The following is a 24,991-nucleotide window of genomic DNA, read 5'->3' as shown; positions in this document are numbered from 1 at the left end:
GAGTTTTAGGCTCCGCAGCCAATCACAGACGAGTTCGTTTTGATTGACAGGGAGTCCAGCCAATGAAATCATATTTAGCCCTTGAATTTCTCCTGGCGATCTGATGACGTAAGTTGACGCGAGTCCAAGTCTTGTTTATTTGAGATCCTCTTTTGTAGTTTTTAATGTATTGAGAACGCTGAGTGAGGTGGTCTACATGGGTCCGGGGGCCGGATGTGGCCCGCCAGCTGATGAATAAACAAACAAGTAAATGAATAATAACGATTGAATATTAAACCCTTTAAACCTTTAAAAATGTACTCGAAAAGACGACTGATGATTTTGGTGAGGTTTCGGTCTCCCTGAATAATTTCCGTTGTTCACTGAGAGGTGGAGCAGCACACAACCAATAAATGACAAACACAACATCTGAAAATGTCACAATGAAATTAACAAGAATTCAAGGTAAAAAAAAAAAAGGGGGGGGTAATCAAACTACAATTAAGACAATAAACCACTTCTGTTATCCCGGAGACTGGAAGCAGACCCTGAGGTCATCTTCACAAAGTCTGGAGTCAAGGATCCGACCCGGAACACCGACCTCGTTCGCTTTTCTGTTCATTTCAGTCTTCAAACTGATGGGAAGTGGCACTCCGTCTCCCTCTAGTGGCTCGCAGTGGTGCAGCAGGTCTGGCTGAGCCAAGATAATCGATATCTGATCGATGTATACGGTGGTCCGGTGGAGCGGTGGTCCTCACCGTGGCCCCCATCAAGAAGGTTGTGGGTGGAGCAGTGGTCCTCCCTGTGGCCCCCAGCAAGAAGGTTGTGGGTGGAGCCCCGGCTGCAGCACGGGGTCTTTCTGGGTGAGTCTCCATGTTCTCCCTGTTCCTGCTGGGTTCTCTCTGGTACTCCAGCTTCCTCCACAGTCCAAAGACATCAAGAGGGACCAGGTTGATCCAGACTCTAAATTGACCGTAGGCGTGGCTGGGAGAGCCAATGGTTGTCTGTCTCTATGTGTTGGCCCTGCCATGGACTGGTGACCTGTCCAGGGGGAAGGCTGCTGGGATAGGCTCCACCCCCACCACCCTGAACAGGAGGAGAGGGAGAAGATGGAGGGATGGATGGATTGAGGGATGATGGAGGGATGGATGATGGAGGGAGGGAAGATGGATGGATGGATGGATGGAGGGATGATGGATGGATGGATGGATGGAGGGATGATTGATGGAGGGATGGATGATGGAGGGAGGGATGATGGATGGATGAATGATGGAGGGAGGGATGATGGATGGATGATGGAGGGATGATGATGGATGATGGAGGGATGATGGATGGATGGATGATGGAGGGAGGGATGATGGATGGATGGATGATGGATGGATGATGAGGGATGATGGATGGAGGGATGATGGATGGATGATGGAGGGATGATGGATGGAGGGATGATGGATGGATGATGGAGGGATGATGGATGGATGATGGAGGGAGGGATGATGGAGGGAGGGATGATGGAGGGAGGGATGATGGATGTATTAACGATTTCTGGGCAGTTCTCATCGATCCCAAGTGGTTCTTGGGTTCTCCGGGGTTCTAAAGCCTGTTGCCTGTTGACGCGTGAAAACCTCAGGATTCATGAGGAGAATCGGTGAAACCCCGCCAGTCACAACATCGAGACACTCATGAAAAACTGTTAGCCCAGCAACGGCCGCCAGGCCGAGGCTCAGCCCCCCGGCAACCATGGTTCTGCTGGGAGGCCCGGGTGGGTTCTTGAACTCCAGTAGAATCAGTTACAAATGTCGCCTGTCTCCCTCAGTCCAGTTACCTGGACCCAGGTAATATCTACAAGTCACATGATCAGAACCTCTGGAGCCTCCTGATCACAGTTGGTGTGGCTCATTCAGTTCCCGTGGGCCCTGCTCCTGGGTCCGGGCCCTCCTGGGTCCTCGCCCTCCTCAGTCTGGGTCCTCCTGGGTCTGGGCCCCCCTGGTGGGTTCCTCCTGGGTGTGGGCCCCCCTTGTCCGGGCCCTCCTGTGTCTGGGCCCTCCTGGGTGTGGGCCCCTCTGGTCCGAGTCCTCCAGGGTCGCCCCTCTGCTGACCTCAGATGAACTGAAGATGCGCTGCTGGTGTCAGTGACGCAGCGCTCGCGCGTCTGCGACAATCCTGCAGATTAGCGCGTGACCCGCCGCCGCGGGATTTACTGGGGGGGGGGGGGGCACCGGGTCCTCGGTACTGCGCTTCTACCGAAGCTACTGGGATTCACCGTCATCTTCGTCATCATTGGAGTCCTCTCTCCCGCGGTGCCGCGGTGTCATGGCAGCGCCCCGGTGACCACCGGCGGTGCTCGGTACCTGTGGCGGTCGGATCATGTGTGATAGTCCCGCGGCTGCCGGTAGAAGCGCCTGACCGCCCCGCCGCCCCCGTCTTAACCGACGCGCATGGATCCCGTGGCTCGGGCCCGCCGGCCCCCCTCCCGGCCTGCTCTGCCTGCCGCAGCCGCGTCCTGAGTCGAAGTGAGTCCCGCAGCAGCTCCGCCGGACCCGCGTCCTCGGCCGACCATGAGGAGCGCGGTGCTGAAGGAGGCCGCCAAGCGCTTCCCCTGGCTGGCCAACGTCACCCTGTACGGCTGCCTGTTCGCCGGCGGCGACCTGGTGCACCAGCTGCTGGCGCAGAGGGAGCGCCTGGACTGGAGACACACCCGCAACGTGGCCGTGGTGGCCATCAGTTTCCATGGCAACTTCAACTACTTCTGGCTGCGGGTGCTGGAGCGCCGCTTCCCCGGGAAGTCCGCAGGGATGGTGTTCCGCAAACTGCTGCTGGACCAGAGCTTCGCGTCGCCTCTGGCCACCAGTGTCTTCTACACCGGTAAGAACACCAGGCAGAGGTCGGCTCCTGGAGGGACCCAGGCACCCCCAACACTGTTACTGCTCTGTGAAGGGGACCAGATGACAACCAGATTATTGATTAATGACGTCATACAGAATCAACAGCCTGACAGGGTCAGGGTTTATAACACGTCCACTTGTCGATTGTGCTAAAGATGGTGTGAGAGAAAGTTGGTGACCTGAGCTAGCTGATGCTAACACTTCCCACCCACTACCAGTCATTGTGCTAAGCTAACTAGCCAAGAGGGAGGGTCCCTGTGTCTGGCTCTGTGGAGGATGGACGAGACTGTAAGAGAGCGTCACCGTAAGTTTGTGAGTTCCTGCAGTTTTATGTTTTAAATGTTTGCTGTTTTCATTCCAAACTCAAACAAAAGCTTCAAAGGAAAGCAAAAGGACAAATACAGGATTCAGGAGGAGGTAACACCCTCCAGGTGAGTGTGGCTGCCAGTCATGTGACGTGAAGGTGACGCTCACATCTTCAGAAGGCCGCCACTGCGTGTTTGTAATGGCGACACAGGTGTTTGGTGTTGTGGATTATTCTCTGAGCTCCAGAGACACAGGGCAGCATTGTTGCTCACTCATTTGATGATGAGGTCACTGAATCACCTGTGCTTGGACCCGCAGGTGTGAGCTTCCTGGAGGGTAAAGAGGACATCTTAGAGGACTGGAGGGAGAAGTTCTTCAACACCTGGAAGGTGAGTTAGGCTCGTGGACGTAGGAAAGTCACCTTCCCTCCTCCAGGGGAAGCTGCAGCGAGCTCACAGCCAGATTAACCCAGATTACACCACGGCTGCTCCTGCGCAGTAGGCTCGCCGGCGGGAGCACGCCAGGTGACTCAGACACGTGCCAACGCTAGAGAAGTCAGCATGATCCTGTGTGTGAGGTGAGGTCCTGCCAGGTGTAAAGGAGTCAAGTAATTTTTCAAAAGCTACAGGAAGCAAATTGAATGTAAATATGGACGGACTTGACAGTTTGGGGGAGGAGCCTGAAGTTTAAGAGTCAGACACTGATGATCTGCCACCGCCTCACCAAGTACAGACGTCTTGTCTGAAAATTGGTGAACTGAACTGTAAAAACCTGAGTTCTACTAACACACAACTGAAGGTGTGAGATGTCAAGCAGCTACACACTGTTGTTGACAAAGGCAGCAAAACACACAGAGACCATGAGGAAGCTCTCATTTCTGCCTGGGATTGTGGCACAAAAAACAGAGTTTAGAGTGATGAGGAGTAAATCTGCATTGTTGAAAGTCTGGTTCCCCCGTCTGTGGCTCCCAGCAGCTGGAGAAGTAAAAAGGTTCAGTTCTACATCAGATCCACCAGTAAACACCAGACTGGTGGATGGTGGAGGTTCAGTTCTACATCAGATCCACCAGTAAACACCAGACTGGTGGATGGTGGAGGTTCAGTTCTACATCAGATCCACCAGTAAACACCAGACCGGTGGATGGTGGAGGTTCAGTTCTACATCAGATCCACCAGTAAACACCAGACCGGTGGATGTTGGAGGTTCAGTTCTACATCAGATCCACCAGTAAACACCAGACCGGTGGATGGTGGAGGTTCAGTTCTACATCAGATCCACCAGTAAACACCAGACCGGTGGATGTTGGAGGTTCAGTTCTACATCAGATCCACCAGTAAACACCAGACCAGTGGATGGTGGAGGTTCAGTTCTACATCAGATCCACCAGTAACACCAGACCGGTGGATGGTGGAGGTTCAGTTCTACATCAGATCCACCAGTAAACACCAGACCGGTGGATGGTGGAGGTTCAGTTCTACATCAGATCCACCAGTAAACACCAGACTGGTGGATGGTGGAGGTTCAGTTCTACATCAGATCCACCAGTAAACACCAGACCGGTGGATGTTGGAGGTTCAGTTCTACATCAGATCCACCAGTAAACACCAGACCGGTGGATGTTGGAGGTTCAGTTCTACATCAGATCCACCAGTAAACACCAGACTGGTGGATGTTGGAGTGGTGGAGTCTTAAAAACCTGGGTTGCTAACAAGAGTCTAGAGGAGCCTGCAGAGGTCATGGAGGTCATTAAAGGCCATCAGGGGAAACACAAGATCCCTGAAGCCTAGTGGTGGTGACCTTGAAGTCATGTGACCCTGGTGGAGCTTTTTCATAGGCTAACGTTAGCTTGTTTCACTGATGCTCTTTACAGACACACACAGGCGTGTCAGCCATCTTGTACTTTAGAGGTGTCTTGGAGTGTCCTTGCTGCACTGTTAGATGGACTTGTGGGGACATTCTGCTGACTCAGCTCTCATCATGTCCTGTGTTCCCTTCCAGACTGGACTCATGTACTGGCCCTTCATGCAGGTGAGCCAACTCCTGATGCCGCTTGTGTCTGCTTTGATTTTGTTCCTGGACAAACGGATGACGTCAGTTTCGTTTGGATGATTTTGATTGTTTCATGTCACAAATGACACAATTTTACTACGTTACAGCTGAGAGTGAATCTGTTTCCTTCAACCAAAATACTGCAGTTTTAATCAAAACCTGCACTGAATAAAGTATCAAAAAATAATGTACATTTATAAAAAAAGTATAAACATACATTTCAGTCAGTTTTGAAGCATTTTATTGGACTTTGTCAAGTGCTTTTATTCTCAAACTTGTTTAAAATTTAGCGTTTGTTTGGTTTTTATTTTTGGTGGTAATTCTTTCTTAGCAATGAAAAAGATCTCCCCAACAACTTCAAATGATTTCTTCACAAAAATATTGGAAAAAGGTGTGTAAACTAGTTTGAAGTTTCCTGAAAATTTGCAGGAAATATCCAGAACACGTTGCAGGAACAGGCTGGCCTGCCGATGCCCAGCCATCAGATGAGCCTGGTGAACTTGATCACCGACTCTCCTGCTGCAGGCGGGCGGCGCTCCCGTGGTGACGGCACGCTGGGAGAGCAGCCGTGCTCCGCTCTCTTTGTTGCTTACTCACTTTTTCCTCTCTCATCTTTCATCCCCAATCGTTGGTTGTCTTTCCATCTATTCATTAAAGAAGGACTTGGTGGCGACTGAGAGTCTTTGTGGGGGGGTGAGTGTGGTGGCCGACTGTTGCCTGTCGTCTCCTGGTTCATATGAGCGACGGTTTTGTGTTTCATTACAAAATACAATAAAAAATGAATCACAAAAAAAGAAAACATTCAAGGAATTAGCACACAAAAAGTGAAACTGACAAACAAATATATTTCTAATTCCTAAAGGTTCGATCCCCCCCCCCGGTGACCATGTCCAAGTGTCCTTGAGCAAGATACTGAACCCCTGATTGCTCCTGATGGCCCTGAGATGGACTGGTGACCCGTTCAGGGTGAACCCCGCCTCTCACCCAATGTCAGCTGGGATAGGCTCCACCCCGTCAACCCTTTATGAATAAGCAGTGTAGAAAATGGTTGGATGGATGGATGCCACGATAAGAGCCACTCTAAGGACCCCCCCGAGGTCCCCCGGCCACATGCTGAGAACCCATTCATGTCTCTGTTTCTCCTCCCATCACAGTTTCTGAACTTCGTGCTGATGCCGCTGTACATGCGGACGGCCTTCATGGGCTGCTGCGCCTTCCTCTGGGCCACCTTCCTCTGCTTCTCACGACAGAACGGCGACGGCACTGCCGCCGTGGCGCTGGCCTTCGTCATGGACCCCCGAAAGACCCTGGAAGAGATGCGAGAGGCCCGGATGGCCCGCAAAAAGCATCGGTCCCAGAGGGAAAACTGATGGAGGAGGATGAGGAGGACGTGTGGATTCAGGTGTTTGAGCTTCATCTGCAGCAGCATCATGTGAGTGATGGTTGTCACGCTGCATGAACACGTGTGTCCGAGTCTCTGGAACACATTATTGAGACATACAAATGAAATTCTTCCATCCAAACATATGGAATAAGCTTGGGACGGATGAACCAGGCCCGTGGTCGGCTTTCAGGCTGGTGGTTCTGGGTTGGTCTGAGTCTACAGTGCCGTCAATCCTCTGAGACCAGATCTAAGGGCTCCATGTTTCTGCTTCCTCCACCTCTTGTGCCTTCACTCTGGTCTGTGAGCTACACCAACCCTTGTGTGTGTTTTCTGTGTGTGTGTGTCTAATATAAGTGGAGTTTCTGAGTTAATGTGAGATCCACCGATGTAAGAAGAAGCCTACAAAGGTCCGATAATCTGACCTGGAAGAACAAAGGCAGGAGCAGACTGGAGCTCTGAATGTCTGCCAAGGCTCAAAAATCTAAAACACTTTATGCAGATGATGTGCTCCTACATCAGAGGTTCCTAAGAAAGAGTATTTCACCCTCCAAGTACTCACTACCAGGAGTACTCAGCTCACTAAGATGTTTCTTCCTCCTCCATCACTTCTTAGTGACTCCAGGATGCAGGAAGATCCAGCCACGTATGTTTAGCTTGAAGCTAACAGAGACTGATGCTAACAGCAGCTGAACTGTCCACAAACGTCTGGTCACCACCTCTCCAGGTGGTCTGGTAGAATCCAGGTCTCCTTGATCCAGACGAGGATCAGGGATCCACCAACACTTTAATTGGAGCTCAGAACTCTCTAGAACCCTTCTGGTTCTGCTCTACCAGCTGGAACATTCACGTGATCCAACTCGCTTGAGCTCGTCCGCCTGGGCCAGATGTGTTCCTGGAAATATGTAAACAGATGATTTTGGGCTGGCGAGCTTTTCTTAGCCATCAGCCTCCAGGAGTAAATGCAGGAAGGAAAAAACGGCCTAGTGAGCCAAAGACTCCTATTAGTGAGTACTTGGAGGGTCAGATACTCTTCCTAGAAAAAGGATCACTTTACAGGACCACTCCCACTCTCAGGGAAGTCTCTCACTGTCCATCGTCCCCAGAGTCAGACCAGAAGGCAGAGATGCTTCTCCAGGAGCTGAGACCCAGGCTAGTTAGCTTAGCACAAAGAATGGCAATGGGTGGGAAGTGTTGGCATGGTTTCTTAAAATGTAACTGACCATAAAAAAACAAATTGTCAATAATTTAAATAATTTCCTGAAAAATGTTGAAATGCAGATGTGTTGTTGTAGAGGTTGTCCCTCCTTCTGTCTCCTAGTTTGACCTGTAAAGTTAGGATATTTGTCCTCTAATACTTGAAACGTTCACTAGGATGCCATCAGCCCAGACACCTTACCACCTTACACGCTGTAGTTACACCTCACCGTCTTTCTCTTGTGTTCAGATTTTAACTGTACAGCAATCAGCCTGAAGACGATGAACCCAAGCAATGAGAATACTGAATATACACGACAGAGGTGAAGTATTCTTGAGCGCTCTGTTGTACTTCTACAGGTAGAGATGACCAGTTTGGCCTGTCGGGTCGCCAGGGAGAACCAGGCTTAACCACTGTAGAAGTCTGAACACTTCTGTATGTGCAAAATCACAACAACAATAAAACCTGAGACTGCGGTTCACTGTTGTATCAACGTCTACTTTAGCCTGCTGACAACCTCGACTATTTTATTTTGCTACTTTGTTGGGATTTGTCTTTGTGTCATGACCTCTACGACCTCTCGGGTTGTTTGAGTAACAGAGCTGTAATCCTGCAAGCGTCTGTGCAGCGTTGCAGGTTGATGTGATTTATATCTTTCCACCTGTGTCATGTTGTGGGAAACAGAAGCAAAGAGAGCGTAACTTCCCTCTCCCGCTCTTTTTAGGTCACTTTATCTTTTGAGGTGTAAACAACTATGGCCCCCTGGTGGTCACCTGGGTGTAATGGTACATGAGACTGTAGCAATCTATTGATCCAGCGATCAGTGACAAAAAATTGATGCAAAATGTGAATATTGATCCATATTGCAAACTCTATTTGTGGTGCACTTTTATTTTGAAATGACCACGGCCAGTTTGGTGACTCACTTCAACTGAAACCACCAGCAGCACAAATGAAACGTCTTTTTTGTTGAATGTCTGTTTGTGAGTACTTGAGAGGTGAAGTACAGTTTTAGGGTGAAGTGTCACTTTAGACAATAAGTGAGACCATCAGGAGGCTTGTGACACAGCTGGAATCAGGTCAGTGACATCACGTCCCAGGATAAAAACATGAATTATGAAACCAAAATATGGTGCCAGGACGTGTGTGTGTGTGTGTGTGTGTGTGTGTGTACAAGGCTTTCATGCTCCAGTGATGGTGTGTGTGGATTAACCAGGATCAGATAAACCGGGTTAATCCCTCTGGAAAGGACAGGGTTGACCAGGGTGACCTCTGACCCCACCCACAGGGAGAGATATTCCCTATCAGAGTCCAGGAAGCTGTAAACCCCGCCCTCCTTTACCAAACCTTTGAACTTTGACCACCAAACCTCAATAAAGCACATTCAGCTGGTGTCAAACGTGACTCGTCTTAGCTCCAGTCCTGTCCACACGAGGGCATACTGGGACAAATCACACCCCCGTCTTATAGATCACTTCAGCTACAGGAGCTAACGTTAGCATTGCTAGCTTCTCCGTTGACCCGTAGCTGTCTGACTCTCTTCGGGTCTTTGGTCTCTGTGACACACAATCAGGGAAGAGTGGAATCATAATCAGCCAGAATCATCAGAGTTCTGTGCATCTCTGAACAAAATTCATAGGAAGAGACATTATCGGATTGGTTTTATAATTTTGAAACATTTTGAGCAAAGTTAAATAAAATCAATTCAATAATTGTTTACGAGCCATTGAAAGATGCCAAGAATGACAGTTATTATGGTTAGTCTGACCTCTAGTGGCTGAAGTACTACATATACCCTTGTAAAGTAAAAATACTTTCAATCCCTGTCGCGACAGGACACTGACAGTGTGCTACAGGCTCTGTCAGCGCTGAAGTAGTACCTATATGCTAGTAGATTATGCTGATTTATTACTGCAAACAGTATTGCTCAGGGTCAAGATAGCGCTTCTTATCACAACATTATCAGAGATGGAAAGTACAAATACTTTGTTACTGTACTTCTCTAGACTTTCTCAGGTGCGTGTACTCCACTCAACTATTACCTTTTTGACAAGTTTCTATTGTTGCTCCCATAATTTAGGATCTCCTGTTTATTCTATTTTCTTGCTTCTTTTGTCTTCCATGGAACACTTGGTTTTATATGACCTCACTGTACTCATTTGTATCGTTTTTGTCTGTTTTTAATCCTGCAGTTATGAGGACCAATAAAGAGAGAGTTGGGAGTTTCCACTTGACCAGCGTCTTTTGTTTTGACGAGTATTTGTACTTCTTGAGTAATGACTGTCTGTACTTCGACCTCCTCTGAATGTGACACACTTGTGTTTTTTGACTGTAGAGTGACAAATGTAGCAGCGTAAACAGAGCAGACGGGAAGCACAAAGCGTATAAAAACTCAAAGTACCGCCAGGTGTTCCGTTACTAAAGTACCTCGTTACTTGTAACGGTTGATAATCCAACGTCGTCGAGACTGTGCAGATGAAGCTCCGACCCTCCTGACTCATTGGGCCTCTCTGATTGGACAGCAATCTAGACCCCGCCCACCAGCAGTTGAATGACACACAGCTGCCCAACAGTGAAACGCGTCGAGCCCGCTGTCTGCCTGCTGATTGGCGGCTGGGTCCTGCTGATTGGCGGCTGGGTCCTGCTGATTGGCGGCTGGGTCCTGCTGATTGGCGGCTGGGTCCTGCTGATTGGCGGCTGGGTCCTGCTGATTGGCGGCTGGGTCCTGCCGCCGGCGGCTCCCGGAGTGTTTTGTTTCTCGTCTCCTCGAGGCGGCTGTAACTCGGTGGAGTCAAACTCCGGAGAAGTCGCCAGTGTTTTCGCTTGAAGTTGGAGCCGGTAAACTTCGTCGGGTGCTGAATCTTTTTCGCGCGATGTTTCTGGAGGAGTTCACGTCGAAGAAGCGAGCAGCGGAAAGTTCCTGAGCTGGTGAGTTTGGCTGAACTGGTGTGTGAACTGGTGAACTCTCCCAGTACAGCCAGCCGTTCACGGGGTTGTTCCGTCACTCACAGATCAACTCGTGGTGTAAGTCACACCGAACCCCACGAGCCGTGATCTTCGGTGACTTCCGGCCGCTTCTGGTCCCGTTGACCAGTTTGACCAGACGCCAGCAGTGGTTCCAGTTCTCTCACTGGAAGATGAACTGGTTTCACTGATGTGTTGTAAATGTGCTGAATGTCATCAGACTCCTGGAGGGGGTTTGCTGTCCTACCTGATAACTGAGATGCAGACATCATTGATGCTGGTCTTTACTGATCCATGTTCTTGATGAGCCTCAGGGGAGTCCTACCACGTCCCGGTGCCTTGATCTGATTGACCCCAGACCCCGGATCTGGGTTATTGGGGGGCTCTCGCCTGGGACTGGGCCCGAGATGGGAGATCCACACCCCGCATCCTTCGGGTCCCAAGAGGAAGAGCTGGAGTTCTGGAAGGAGCAAGCTGCCGGGCACCAGCACAGGTCTGACCCCCATCTTCACATGAGACCTGTCAGTCCTGATCCTTGTTCACCTCTAAACAATCAGTGTAACAGCACTGAGCCACAGGTCCACGCCGCTGTAGAGGGCAGCAGGAACCAGTCCTCAAACCCAGAAATCAGTTCTCCTGGTAGATCATGTGTGGTCCCCAGCAGCCGGAGCTATAAGCAGGTTCAGTTCTACATCAGATCCACCAGTAAACACCAGACTGGTGGATGGTGGAGGTTCAGTTCTACATCAGATCCACCAGTAAACACCAGACTGGTGGATGTTGGAGGTTCAGTTCTACATCTGATCCACCAGTAAACACCAGACTGGTGAATGTTGGAGGTTCAGTTCTACATCAGATCCACCAGTAAACACCAGACTGGTGGATGTTGGAGGTTCAGTTCTACATCAGATCCACCAGTAAACACCAGACTGGTGGATGTTGGAGGTTCAGTTCTACATCAGATCCACCAGTAACACCAGACTGGTGGATGGTGGAGGTTCAGTTCTACATCAGATCCACCAGTAACACCAGACCGGTGGATGGTGGAGGTTCAGTTCTACATCAGATCCACCAGTAAACACCAGACTGGTGGATGGTGGAGGTTCAGTTCTACATCAGATCCACCAGTAAACACCAGACCGGTGGATGGTGGAGGTTCAGTTCTACATCAGATCCACCAGTAAACACCAGACCGGTGGATGGTGGAGGTTCAGTTCTACATCAGATCCACCAGTAAACACCAGACCGGTGGATGGTGGAGGTTCAGTTCTACATCAGATCCACCAGTAAACACCAACGTTAGCTTAGCACTGCTAACCGTAGCATCCAGGCTTCCAGCATCATCAGAGGGTTCATTAGTGAAGATGATCTTGATGAACTGAACCTGGAAGATCATCAACTTCTGTTCACCAGAGCTGATTTACTGGTTCACCCACAATCACATGGAGCGATCCTATTGGCTGCTGGGGGAGGAACCAGGAGATGACCTCTTCCTGCTGGACTACAAACATATATTGCTCTTTGCAGCTAGAGTGTTTCTGCTGCTGATAATTAATCTTTTACACACAAGAACAAACCAACAGTTGGTTGAGTGTTGGGTCGTCTCGGTAACAGGTTCTGGTAAAACCATGATTTGTGGGGGTCTGCTGGTCAGCGTGGAGGAGTTCCAGTCTCCCAGCTGCCTCACAGACTAGCAAGCATGAGCCTTCCGCTGATTTCTTCTTCAACAGAGTTTTGTGATGTTTGGAATTGTGTTTTTAACCCAAAGTGTAAATGACCTAGCATTGCGTGTGTGTGTGCGTGCGTGTGTGTGAGAGCAGTGCAGAGGAAGCCCAGCAAGAGCTACAGGAGTTCCAGCAGATGAGTCGGGACTATGAGGTGGAGTTAGAGACGGAGCTGAAACAGTGTGAGACCCGAAACCGAGACCTGCTCACCGCCAACAACCGCCTCCGCACGGAGCTGGAAAACTACAAGGTACGGATGACATCAGCAGACCTGCCGGACGATCTGTTTGCCGTCAGCACAAATTGAGCTGGGGGGGGTTCGTAGGAGCTCCAACGATTGAAGATGGACGATTGGTTCGAAGGAGCCTGATGACGGCCTTGGTCTGCTGATGTCACTGAGCTGGACCTGCCGTCGGCCCTCTTGACCCCCCAAGGCCTTGAGAAGTGGTTGCTCTGGGTTTGACCGAGGATTTCGGCATTCATCAGCTGATGGTTTGTTGGGTTTCATGGCTTCTGTGTGCCTGCAGTGGCGTCACTGCTGCTGTTGTCTGGACACACACACACACACACACACACACACACACACACAGAATTGATTCAGGACAGAAGAAGGCAGCTGACGACTGTGGGTTGATCTGTGTCTGGAGGGGATGGCCGTGCCCCCCCACCAGCCTCCAGCTGTGTCACAGCTCTTTTCTCTCTGCCAAGTAAATATCAGCTTCAAGCTAGAAAAATAGACAACAAAGGTTTTCTCATGACACTTGACAGCTGAGCAGAACCCAACATGTCCCCCACCAACCAGCACTGTCCTCGACTTTGGCCCAGACCTGGGCTCTGTGGGGGGGGTCATCTGAGAGAGGGAGACATTAAAGAGGGACAGTGACCTACAGATATCTTTTCATATTTGCTTTACAGCTACAATTAAAAAAAACTAAGCTAACTAGCCTGGACCTCAGCTAGCTGATGCTAACACTTCTGACCCACAACCCGCCGTTGTGCTAAGCTAACTAGCCTGGACCTCAGCCAGCTGATGCTAACACTTCTGACCCACAACCCGCCGTTGTGCTAAGCTAACTAGCCTGGACCTCAGCCAGCTGATGCTAACACTTCTGACCCACAACCCGCCGTTGTGCTAAGCTAACTAGCCTGGACCTCAGCTCTGATGATGATAGACTTTAAGGGACTTTCCCTACAAGTGCACGTGTTTAATTTAACCTTAAACTTCATAGCTCATGGCTGACACGTGTTGTAGTCATGAAATGATCGTATGCTATTTATAGGAGCCATCGTGCTGCAAAATACGTTGTTACTATTTTTGAATACCAGTGTTTTGTGTCACCATGTCATCTGTAAATTTACTGGATTAGATTTACAGTTTTATGGAGCTCAGAAGAATGTCTACCTCCACAGACCTGTAGTCCCAGTCTGGAAACAGTTCAAAACTGATCACACACGTTTGAGTCTGTCAGAGGTGTGTGTGTGTGTGTGTGTGTGTGTGTGTGTGTGTGTGTGTGTGTGTGTGTGTGTGTGTGTGTGTGTGTGTGTGTGTGTGAGCGAGAGAGAGAGAGTTGCTCCTGTAGGAATGTGGAAGGGTTGATCAGTGAGAAACAAGGATGGAATCCAGGTCAGGCTGAAGTCTGGTGACTCGCCTGCTCTCAGACCAGAACATTCATCACCAGGCTAACAGAGGTGTCCCATCCAGCTGATCCTCTTCTTCGGATCCACTACAATGACCCAGTTGATAAGCTGAATATGTTTATTGGCTCCAAAACCAGACGGATGCAGTTCTGACGCCGTTCGTTTACTGAAGTGTGTAAATGGACATTAACTTGTTTGCTGTCCGAAGCTAAAAAGTTGGTTCCGTCCTTGTTCTCATGTCCACTGATGAAACATTGGAACCATGAAGCTGGGATGTATTTTCACACTGGAAGCCTCCAATAAATGTTGCACCTTCCTGTCCCGTTAGGACCGCGGTGGTTCATATTGTGGTTTGTGGTCCTCAGTGTGTCTCCTGGGATCAGTTGTGATGTTGACGTTTTCGGTAGAGTTTGTCATCTTCTTCTCGTCCTCCCCTCACCAGGAGAAGTACGAGACGCAGCACTCGGACGCCTGCCGGCAGATCTCCAGCCTGGAGAGCGACCTGGCCGAGGCCACGGCTGACAGAGACCAGCTCCACAAGTACATCCGGGAGCTGGAGCAGGCCAACGATGACCTGGAGAGAACCAAGAGGTGAAAGAGGAATGCGGAACCCTCAGAACCCCAAACGGCTTCAGGTCCAGCTTCTGTCTCATGGCCTGCCTGGTGTGTTTCAGGGCCACCATCATGTCTCTAGAGGACTTTGAGCAGAGGATGAACCAGGTCATCGAGAGGAACGCCTTCCTGGAGAGCGAGTTGGACGAGAAGGAGAATCTGCTGGAGTCGGTCCAGAGGCTGAAGGACGAGGCCCGAGGTGATCCCAGACGGGTTCCCCACGTGCTTTCATGTTGTTGCTGTAGTGGAAATCCACAAACATTCATTCTAGAACCGCGTCGATGTGAGGGACGGAGAGAGTCCAGGATATTGTAATACCTGTAGAAATGGAGGCGGAGTTAGCAGACAACCTGGAGCAGAGTAATCTATACATTCATATTAATCAAGATGCAGTGGAGGGGGCGGAGCCTGAGGCATGAACAAGGTGGTGTTGTTTCCTGGTTGTTTCAGACCTGAGGCAGGAGCTGGCTGTGCAGCAGAAACAGCCGGTACCAGACAGGAAGTCCTCCCTCAGCGCAGCCACCAAAGAGCCTTCGGCATCCTCTTCGTCGACCTTGGCTGCGCCACCCACCCCCCCCCTCACCCCCCCAGACAAAATGATGGCCAGCAAGGTCTCGTCTTCCTCCTTCACACCAGCCAGACCTCCAGCCACGCCACCGCCCTCCGTCAGCAGAGGTCAGCAATGTCCCGCCTACTCAGACGACCCGTCGGTGTACGGCACTGAGTGGTGTTAGCTTAGCTGCTAACAGAATCACTTGACTTCCTGTCAGACTTTTCCAGAATAAGACTCTCAAAACAGATTTCACAAAATCCTAAAAATACCATGATAGTTTGGTACTGATTTTATTTTAATGGCCCAACCACTGCACTGGAAGTGATGTGGTAGCTAACTGATCCAGGATCAGGCCTGGTCAGATGACCTCTCTCACTGTGTGATAGTCTCATCGTTGGGGGAACGTGTCACCAGTTCCTGGCCTCAGAGCAAACTCTCAGGGTTGCCGACTGACAGAAAGTCTGTGGTGGGCTTTTCAGTGATGCTCTATTTTTCAGAGAAATCCAGTTGTTCAGGACAAAAAGGTTTCTGGGAAAACAGTTTTAATGATACAAATCAAATTAATGATATAAATCCACATCCAGTTGGCCCCTTGTGGCCATCAGAGGTACTGCACATTCCAGGTGGTTCTGGTTCTCTTCTAATCTCTCTGGGGGATTCATGGCAGGCGAGACCCTCTCAGGGACCCCCCTCACCACCTCGGTCAGGATCTCTGCTCTGAACATCGTCGGGGAGCTGCTGAGGAAAGTCGGGGTAAACACACATTTTTGTTTCAACTCATACTTTTTTGGTCGCATAAACTTGTTTGCTTTCTGCTCTTGTGTGTGTGAAGATTTCCCATCAGCCTCAGCGGTATGTTTAGTCAACCACAGCTCGCCACGTTTCTCTTGTTTTGGCGCAGCTCCTGAACTGCAGGATCACAACTAAAACCAGGCCACAAATTAACAAAAGGATTTGCCCTAAATTTTCAGAACCTAGAGTCCAAGCTTGCAGCATGTCGGGAATACGTCCACGAGCAGACGGCCAGCCGTAGAGGTCACATTGGTGGGCGGGGGGGCGCGGCGATGGGCCAGAGCGCCCCTGAGACTCACTCGACCAACGGCTACTACAACAGCAAAGGGTAAGCTGCCCGGTGTCCCCCTTGGTGGTTCTTGATAACACTTCACTCAGTCTTTGTGTCCATGCAGGCTGGTCAAGAGGTTGGACTTGGGGGCGGGACCCAAGCTGCTGCTGTGAAACTGTCCCACCTCCATCCTCAGGCGTCCTCTGAGCTTGCTGCCATCTGTCCCATCAGGACCACCATCAAAGGTTTGTGACTTGAACATCCTACAGGTGATGTCTGACTCCAGGACTCCGCCCCCTCACAGGAAGCAGGTGGACATGGTGCGGAACACCTGTGGAGGCCTGTCACCAGTTCACTGTCAGACTTGTGGATCCTAGTGACCTTTAGCATTTAGCTTGAGCTAACTCGCCAGTGTGATGCTGCTCATCTCACCACTCAGACGCGTTGGATGGCTGCTGCTCGCACAAACTCCTGCTGTGACGGACAGGAGGGGGTGTGATGTTAGAAACTCACGACTCTGACAGCTTGTGGCCATCAGTGGTACTGCTGCTGCAATAAAGTTTCTAGAGAAAGATGACATCACTGGAGCGTTCAGCCTGTCACTTCGATGCGGTGAGGAAACGATTCTTGATGCATCAAACGATGGGTTTCTGATTCCGATGCGTTGGGACTAACTGCTGCCACGCCTTCATTCCCTCAGTTTGACTGTTTTGAGGTTTACATGTATTCTTTTCTCAGTGCCAACACACGTGTGTCTCAGTACATGTATGACTGAAAACATGGAGATTGAGCCTTCTGTGAGACAACACGCCGTCACACGAGGACGTTTGCATTCTAAGCTGTTGAATCACTTCTGAATTTCCCAGCTGGTCTGTCTTTGCTCCACAGCATCATCTTCATCATCTTCGTCCTTGTCAGTCAGCTTTTGTAGAAAAATACTTGGGCTGGTTTGTTTCTCTCTCCCAGTCATAATGATTGTGGGCGGAGCTAAGTTCAGGGTGAGGCGAAGGTGCCCCTTGACATAACATGGGACAGAAACTGTGTTCTATTCAGGAATTGTTTATACATTTATCACATACATACAGGGTTGTTGTTCTGTAGGCGATGAAAATGGCAGCAGGATGAGCGCCACCCTCAGGACAAACTCAGCATTTGTAGCTCTGCTGACAGTCAAAGTCTTAGTAACAGCAAGATGCAGAACCTCCTGTTGGTTGGTGTGGGATGAAGCTGTTGTGTGATTGTTGTCTAACAAACACTCCAAGGTTAAACGTGTCTGCTGACGACCGTCAAAGGTCAGAGGCTCCTGTTCTTGCCTTGTTTTAACGTTCTCAAAAAGTAATAAAATGTAGCAACAAAAGATGTTTTTTGTGAAGTGATTTGAAGAGGAAACGGGACACAGCTGGAGTTTGGTTGCAGTTTAATAGAACCTGTTTTTACAGAGTTTTAGTTGTCGTGTCTCAGTGAAAACATGATTCTGGATAAACGTTTCCTCTAGAATGACAGGACCCCCGAGCAGCTCAAGTTTGATGCTCGGGTTCTTCAAAAATAAATGCTAAATTTCTGATGGACTACAAAAATACCCCATCCCTTCAATGCTAACTTCCTGTTTGCTGACAAAAACCCAAATTTAAACTTTTTTAAAGCGGTTATTTAATCAGCCAATCACAGGCTCTCAACGTGCCCACTGATTAATCACCTCTCATTTGACTCCATCAATAATAACAGTTAAAAAAAGGTGACGTTAGCTAGCTAGCATTAGCGACAGTATAACTCATGATAACAGTTTACTTCTGTATATAATACAAGGATGATATTAGTTCAGCATCAAGCCAGAGAATTATCACCTGCTCATATTGAATCAATCAACCTAAAATGACACGTTGAGACTAGCTTGCTAAAAACATGGCTAACTGAGTGGGGGAGTGCTAGCATGCTAGCCATGGTTGATGCTACCTCAACACATCTGTCATGGAAAATAATTAGAGAGCCAATAATTCTGGTTTTGGCCTCATTTTGATGGGTTGTTTATTCATCCATTTAGATTCTGAATTTGCAAACAAAATGAAAAAGGGAGATGCCGTTCCTATCCTGATAAGTTGTTGAAAAAGTTCCTGTTCAGTCTGAAAACAACATTAAAGTTGTCAGTTGTGTCTTAATTGTTCAACCTTCAATCCCATAGAAAAATGAAAGTGTTTCTAAAGTGTGGAGAAACGTTCAAAGTACTTTCACAAACATTATAATAGAGATATTTGTGTTGAGGTGCACTGCGATGAGCTGTGCTACTCATCAGGGGCGTTCGCCTCCCCACGGGCGTCCGGAGGGGGGGTGGAGGCGGGGGAGGGTGGTGAGGGAGGCTCTTCCTCCTCCTGCAGCTCCACTGAGTTCTCTATGATGGTGCTCCTCCGGCTGATGCCCCCCACCAGCCCCAAGCTCCTGATGCTTCCACCACTGCCCCCACCGCTTCGAAGACTGGGACCACCGAAGACCACCTCGCCCCCACGCCTGGAACACCCAACCCAACAGGAGGAGGACAACAGAAGGTGCAAAGTGAGATTCGAACAGATTCAAAACTGGAGGAAGTAGAAATGGCGTCAGGATGAAGATGGCGAGGAGGGGAGGAGACCCTCCTCAGCAGAGCAGCGTGACAGTAACCTGTCGAGAGGAAAATCTGCCTCTGTTCACTTCCTGTTCAACCCAGCTGAGGTTCCAGAGATGTTCTGTAATATCAGGGAGCAGAGACCCGCTAGCTTAGCTCTGGTGGTGGGTGGGAAGTGTTAGCATTCCTCCGTGGAGGGTCATGGCAGGTACCTGTCCACCACCGTAGAGCAGCGCAGGAACAAATACGACCAGTACTCGTCAGAACTTTTGACCATCTGACAGAAAACCCTGAGGAGAATGTGTTCAGCCCCTTGCTGTTGCAGCGGTGAGCCCTGGTACCTGAGTTTGCTCCTCAGTGACACCACCTCCCTGCTCAGGGCCTCGTTGGCCTCGGCCGACTCCTCCAGCTCCCTCTGCAGCTTCCTGCGGGCGGCTGCCACACGCTGTGCCTCCTCCTCCACCTCCTCCAGCTGATGCTTCAGCTGCTTCACCCGCATGTTCCCCTTCTCCACCTGCACAGAGATCCAACAGACAGCCACTCCTGAGTCCAGCTTCTTTTACTGTCCCTCTTTTATTGTCATGGTGGTCACGATGGGCGGAGCCTGGTCACCTGGTCTTTGTACTGCTGCGCCTGCTTCCTCTCATCCTCCATTTGGATGGTCAGATCCTTCAGCTTCTTCTCCTTCTGACGCAGGTTCTTGGTGTTGGCCTGACGTTCTCTACATGCGTGATACGATATCACCTGACTCTTCTCCACATGTGATTTAAACTCAGTGTCCCAGCATGCAACATTACCTGCTCTCTATCTCCAGCTGCTCCTCTGCCTCTCTCAGCTTGGCCTCCAGGGCGGCGATGGAGGACTTGAGCTTGGAGCGGCCCTGACCCTCTGTTTCCTGCAGCTTGGCCTTCAGCTCTCGGTTCTGTTTCTCCAGCTGTTGCCTGGACGCCTCCCTGCTCTGGACCGAGGACTTCTCCACCGCCAGCTCTCCGCCCAGCTGCTCCACCTGCCGAGACCAGGAGAAGACGCAATGATGAACACTTATCTCGTCCACGCCTGTCTGGGGGGTGGTCTCCTACCAGTTGCTGGCTCTTCCTCAGACGCTCATTGAGACTCTCCACACTGGCCTGCTCCTCCTCCAGCTCCTCCTCCAGGCTGCTGATTTTCATCTCCAAGCGACGTTTCTCATCGAACAGCAGCGACCTGATGGGATGAGAGAAGATGAGGAAGTGATGATGATGATGATGATGATGATTTCTGAAGGAAACTGACCTTCCAGAGGAGTTACTGGCCAGTTCCTCCGACAGTTCGTCTCTCGCCGTCTCCGCCTGCTTACGACTCCTCTCTGACGCCACCAACATCTGGACACACAGACAGGAAGTACCAAGCTGAGACCATTGAGTCTCGCAGTTTCTTTCCTCACCATCAACACACTGCCACCGGCTCCCACCAGACCACCCAAATGTGGATTCGTCCACTGCTGTAAATCAATTCAGGACTCAGATGCTGGTTAGTGTCACCTCGTGCAGCTGGACCACGTCGGCCTCCATGGCCTTGGTTCTGCGCTCAGACTCCCGGGCCGAGGCCAGAGCCTCCTTCTGGGCTGCTCGCGAGTCCTCAAGCTCCCTCTGGAGCTCCTTCACCTGGACCTGAGAGGGAGACGGCTCAGCTTAGTAGATGAGGAATACAAGTGAATGATTGAAGCCTCATTCCTGATGTTTGACTTCAGAGCAGCAGCTAGAACAACCAGGAACACTGGGGTACCCACACTGGTATCTGTACGCCGGTCTCAGTGACCTTGACCTTTGACCACCAAAATCTTTCTCTGGTTTTCCTTGTTTGTGGAAATGAGTTGGAGGACAATAAAAGTCGGCAGCGTCTCTCTCCAGATGTGTGCTGTTGGTTACATTTCCACGGCAGGTCTTCCTGGGTGCCTGAGGTTTTGCCTGTCTGATTAGTGTGAGTGTCCGTACGCATCAGCTCGCAGACGTTGTGTTTTATTATAGGAGGTATTTCATGATGACTCACTGTAACAGGAAACATCTGCAGTCTACGCACCGCTAACGCACCGCCAACTGGCACTGGCCACCAGTAGCAGCCACCTTTGCTCACATGCTGACCTGCATCTTGCGGAGCTGCTTGACGGCCTCATCGCGCCCCCTGCTGGTGCCCTCCAGCTGGTCCTCCATGTCCTTCAGCGCCCCCTCCAGCTTCTTCTTGGCGCCAGATGCCTGACCTCGCTGCTTCTTCTCCTCGTCTAGCTCCGCCTCCAGCTCCCACACCTGGCCGAGCAGAGACAGGTAGTAAACCCATCATGTTCAGACTCACTATGGTAGCACAGCACAGCTGAAACCACATCAAACATAGATTTTGATTCCGTGCAGGTCGACATCAAACCTCTAAATTATTAATTCATAATTAAGAAATTTATCTTGTAAGCTTAAATGGTCTTTTTTTTGTTTCATGTTAAAGTCTCTTTGTTGTTGCCAGCTGTATTTGTCTTGTACAGTAGTACTGCAGTAATTGTGACACACTGATCCATGAAAGCCTTCAGTGTAACTTGTCTGGTGAGGGATAGAGATGTTCAGGGCCGAGTGGCCTCCTGACAGCTGTCAGTGTCGTCCTTGTACCTGCTTGAGGAGCTGCCTCCTCTTCTCCTCGCCGGCCTCCTCGCGCCCCTGCAGCTCCCTCTCATGCTGGACTTGGAGAGCCTGACTGTTGACCTCCAGACGCAGCTTCGCATCCTCTGTGTCCTGCAGCTCGTCCTCCAGCTCCTCTATCTGGACCCTCATCTGCTCCACCATGGTCTCCAGACCACGCTTGGCCTTTTCCAGGTTGTGGACCTGAAGGAGGATGAAGGTCAGACGCCTGCAGCCACACACTCCTCACCTGAGAAGATGATGCTGCTTACACTCTTTCCAGCGTCGTCCTTGGAGCTGACCAGGTCGTCCATCTCAGCTCGCAGGGCCTTCACGGTCTTCTCAGCCTCTTCGAGAGCATCCTGTCTCTCTTCCAGTGCTCGGCCCAGAGCCAATACCCGGGTCTCTTTCTCCCTCACCTCCGCCTCTGCTCGGTCTCGCTCCTCAGCAAACTTACAGGACACGGCTCGCTCCTCCGCCAGCATCTGATAACACCACATCAGCAGGTTCAGCGTCTCAGGTGGCACCAAATGTCCGTCCTGCGCCAGCAGGGACCTGGACAAGTCCGTCTGACCCTCAGTGTCCCAGAGGAAACCTGCTCTGTCCAAATACCCCCAAACATCTGATGTACTATAATATCTGAAGTACTATCAGCAGATAACAGGAATTTTACAAGATGATGTTTAATGTTGATAGTGACATTACAGCTGTTCTTCGGCTACAGACACAAATATATGTGGACTTACTAGCAGAGGAAGGTGAGACGAGAGCAGTTTATGTTCTGTCTGAACTTTGGTTGTCATGGTGACAGCCGTATTAAAGGAAGCACTGCTCTAAGATGCACATTCAACAAGTGTGTAAGATCAAAAGCAAAAGATGATGACCAGCACATCTCCCAGCTCGAGGACCAGTGACTTCACTGGCCACCTTTCAAGCCCAGTCAGGAACTACATCCTTAGGTGGGGTGGAGGCGGGTCTTAAGACTCCGCCCCCTGCATCACGTACTGTATGTCTGGCCAACATCAAAAGAGCTCACAGGCCATTAAACTTCTTGTGACAGTTTGGAGAACAGGTATCTAAAACTGCAGTAACCAGCTGCTACGGGGGTCTGAAACCCCTCTGGGAGGTGTCGGACTGACCTGGTCGAACTTCTTCTGCTTCTTCTCCAGGTTGGACACCAGCTGGCGCTGGCTGTCCAGGTCCATGAGGGCGTCCTCCATCACCTGCTGTAGACGGCTGCGGCTCTTGTCCAGCTTGTCGTAGGCTGCGGCCTTCTCCTCGTACTCGCCGTTGGCCGCCTCAAGTTCGCGCTGCAGACGCTTCTTTCCCTCCTCCAGCAGTTCCAGTGTCCCCAACATCTCGTCCAGCTTCTTCTTGTAATCAGACAGCTGAGAGCACAAAGGACCACAAATCTTAACACTTGATCTCCTCAGTATAATATGATCCAGTCTGGATCTGTTCTTGAGGGATTGTAAAGGCCTCATGGCCTACTTTTACTTCCTACTTTTACTGACCTGCATGTTGAGGCTGGACACCTGCCTCTCCAGGGCCCGCCTGGCCTCGCTCTCCTCCTCCAGCTGCTCCATCACACCCATCCTCTCGTCCTCCATCTGATGGAGACGTCCAGATAGATTCAGCTTCTGACATGTCTCGTCTGACAGCAGCTCCTGGATACCAGACCCGGGACGGTGAGAGGACATGTCAGAGAGGCTCCAGCAACACTTGTTCTGGACCATGATCGGCTCCAGTCTCGCTGTGATGTCACGGATCTTACTCCTAGGCCAACCCCTCACATTATCAGACTAAAACACAGTGAACACTAACACCTGCCCCTCACCTGGGTGTCCTGCAGCTTTGAGGACAGACTGGAGACGTCTTTACTTAGCTTGATGTTCTTCCCCTCCGCCTCATTCAGCAGACCTGTCATGCTGTCCAGCTCCAGCTAGCAGAGAAGCAGAAACAGGTTTGGGAGTAAGATTATGGGAGTCAAAGGGAGGAGCTACTGTGACCTCACCGTCATCTTGGACGCTCGCTCCCCCAGCTCCGTCCTCTGCCGCTCGCTCTCATTGAAGCGTGACTGCAGGTCATTCAGCTGACCCTCCACCTTCTTCTTCTTGTGCTCCACATCCTGCTTGGCACTGGCGAGGGATCGCAGGTCCGCCCCCAGGTCCGCTGTCTCCTTCTCCAGAGCCTGCTTGACTTTCTCCATACCTGCCCGGACCTGGACCAGCAGAGGCATGAGTGAAAGGCTTGTTTCTGGTTAGTTTGGCTGCAGTGTGTGCTATCAACATGCAAGGCAATAGAGGTGTACAGCTGTTGGCCACCAGGGGGCGCCTCAATGATTTGACCTGTGGAGAGTCACTAAAGGTGTCAGGATTGTGTTTGTGGTGGTTCTAACCCTCTTGGCCTGTTCCAGCTGCTCCGTCAGCGTCTCCACAGTCTGACTGTGTTTCTGTCTCAGATCCTGGATCTGGGCCTCATGGCTCCGCCCCTCCTCGTCCATAGCCTTCTTCAGCATGGCCACCTCCTGCTCACGCTTTGCCCTGACAACCACAGAGACACAACATTTTAGCTGAATACCTGAAACAATAACCCCCAGAAGCCTGAGCTCCCATTTACGGTCGTGACACTCTTGGGCGAGACTGTGTCTGTCCATACTGATCTTCTCCTCTATCAGAGGTAAAAGTCAGTGTTTCACTTCTTTCCTGCACGGACAGAAAAAGAAAAGTCTCCCATGTCCTCGTCATCTTGTCCTTCGTACAGCAGGTTCATGGCAGACTCGTTCCATCGTCATCCAAATACCTCATGAGCTGCTCTGTACGTCTCAGTCAGGCAGTTAAGTGGTTTTGGGTGGATCTGGTCTGGAGCGACTGCGTGGCTGTCGCCTGTCAGTGGTGCCACATTAACTTAACCCTTGTGACAGAACTGGGCTGACACATGATGTTAGCCGCAGGAGCAGCTGAGTAGTCTCATCTACTCTCGTGAGTGTTTTCATTCAGAGACCCTGAGTGGCCTGAATTTAACAGTTTAATAATAATAATTTGACAAACTGTCTTGACTTTAACCCAAACAGTGAATGAGAAGAAGATGTGTAAGAATGTAGGAGGAGTGGAACGCACCGTAGCTCCTGCTGGGCAGCAGTGGTGTCCAGGCTGTCCTCCAGCTCTGAGCGGAGGGTGTTCAGCTCCTCCCCCAGCTCCCTGCGCACCGCCTCCACCTTCCCCCTGGCCACCTTCTCAGCCTCCAAGTCCTCCTGCAGCTCTGAGAGCAGGACCTCCAGCTCCCGGACCCTCCTCACTGCCGAGCCCTTCTGGTTGCTCTCCTCCTCCAAACTGAGGTAGGTTGTGAGAAAGTTGAAGATTAGTATTTCACATCTTCACATCTGACCCTGAGGATCAAGCTGGTTG

At 50.5% G+C, this 24,991-nt stretch overlaps 3 protein-coding genes across 6 annotated transcripts in view; 2 read left to right on the top strand and 1 right to left on the bottom strand.

Annotated features, from left to right (window-relative positions):
• The first annotated feature begins 2,177 nt into the window (after positions 1-2,177).
• mpv17l (MPV17 mitochondrial membrane protein like) lies at positions 2,178-10,067 on the top strand. Of its 3 annotated transcripts, none has more exons than XR_015110213.1 (5): positions 2,178-2,841; positions 3,486-3,556; positions 5,166-5,195; positions 6,371-6,648; positions 8,155-10,067. XR_015110213.1 is itself a non-coding variant. In XM_086186039.1 (4 exons), the coding sequence occupies exons 1-4, from the start codon at positions 2,535-2,537 to the stop codon at positions 6,584-6,586; spliced, it is 624 nt and encodes a 207-aa protein (XP_086042165.1). In that variant the 5' UTR covers positions 2,178-2,534; the 3' UTR covers positions 6,587-10,061. The 3 variants fall into 3 exon arrangements, 1 of the variants encoding a protein (XP_086042165.1); XR_015110212.1 differs by having other exon boundaries at positions 8,045-10,067; XM_086186039.1 differs by having other exon boundaries at positions 6,371-10,061.
• A 384-nt stretch (positions 10,068-10,451) lies between these two features.
• LOC147244528 (nuclear distribution protein nudE homolog 1-like) lies at positions 10,452-17,792 on the top strand. 2 transcript variants are annotated; one of them, XM_086186037.1, is made up of 9 exons: positions 10,453-10,723; positions 11,074-11,252; positions 12,580-12,733; positions 14,564-14,712; positions 14,796-14,932; positions 15,184-15,408; positions 15,954-16,039; positions 16,258-16,406; positions 16,474-17,790. In XM_086186037.1, exons 2-9 carry the CDS (start codon positions 11,167-11,169, stop codon positions 16,520-16,522), a joined length of 1,035 nt encoding a protein of 344 aa, XP_086042163.1. In that variant the 5' UTR covers positions 10,453-10,723; positions 11,074-11,166; the 3' UTR covers positions 16,523-17,790. The 2 variants fall into 2 exon arrangements, with proteins under 2 accessions (XP_086042164.1, XP_086042163.1); XM_086186038.1 differs by lacking the exon at positions 11,074-11,252 and having other exon boundaries at positions 10,452-10,723; positions 16,474-17,792.
• LOC147244527 (uncharacterized) overlaps positions 17,782-24,991 on the bottom strand; it is a 25,422-nt gene continuing 18,212 nt past the window's right edge. Inside the window, exons 27-42 of the mRNA XM_086186041.1 lie at positions 24,704-24,916; positions 23,983-24,127; positions 23,599-23,805; positions 23,422-23,526; positions 23,099-23,251; positions 22,724-22,972; positions 21,857-22,069; positions 21,576-21,788; positions 21,066-21,227; positions 20,466-20,594; positions 20,218-20,306; positions 20,025-20,148; positions 19,743-19,951; positions 19,558-19,666; positions 19,287-19,459; positions 17,782-18,851 (exon numbers count right to left, since the gene is read on the bottom strand). Coding sequence (XP_086042167.1) covers positions 18,629-18,851; positions 19,287-19,459; positions 19,558-19,666; positions 19,743-19,951; positions 20,025-20,148; positions 20,218-20,306; positions 20,466-20,594; positions 21,066-21,227; positions 21,576-21,788; positions 21,857-22,069; positions 22,724-22,972; positions 23,099-23,251; positions 23,422-23,526; positions 23,599-23,805; positions 23,983-24,127; positions 24,704-24,916 — 2,716 coding nt within the window. The 3' untranslated portion in view covers positions 17,782-18,628. The remainder of the gene's footprint in view (positions 18,852-19,286; positions 19,460-19,557; positions 19,667-19,742; positions 19,952-20,024; positions 20,149-20,217; positions 20,307-20,465; positions 20,595-21,065; positions 21,228-21,575; positions 21,789-21,856; positions 22,070-22,723; positions 22,973-23,098; positions 23,252-23,421; positions 23,527-23,598; positions 23,806-23,982; positions 24,128-24,703; positions 24,917-24,991) is intronic.

The sequence above is a fragment of the Aulostomus chinensis genome, chromosome 18 (genome assembly GCF_037954235.1).
Source record: "Aulostomus chinensis isolate RoL2024-O1b breed Wild chromosome 18, RoL_Achi_v1.0, whole genome shotgun sequence".
Lineage (NCBI taxonomy): Eukaryota > Metazoa > Chordata > Actinopteri > Syngnathiformes > Aulostomidae > Aulostomus > Aulostomus chinensis.
Note: the sequence above shows the minus strand (reverse complement) of the source record. Positions and strands in the feature narration are given on the sequence as shown.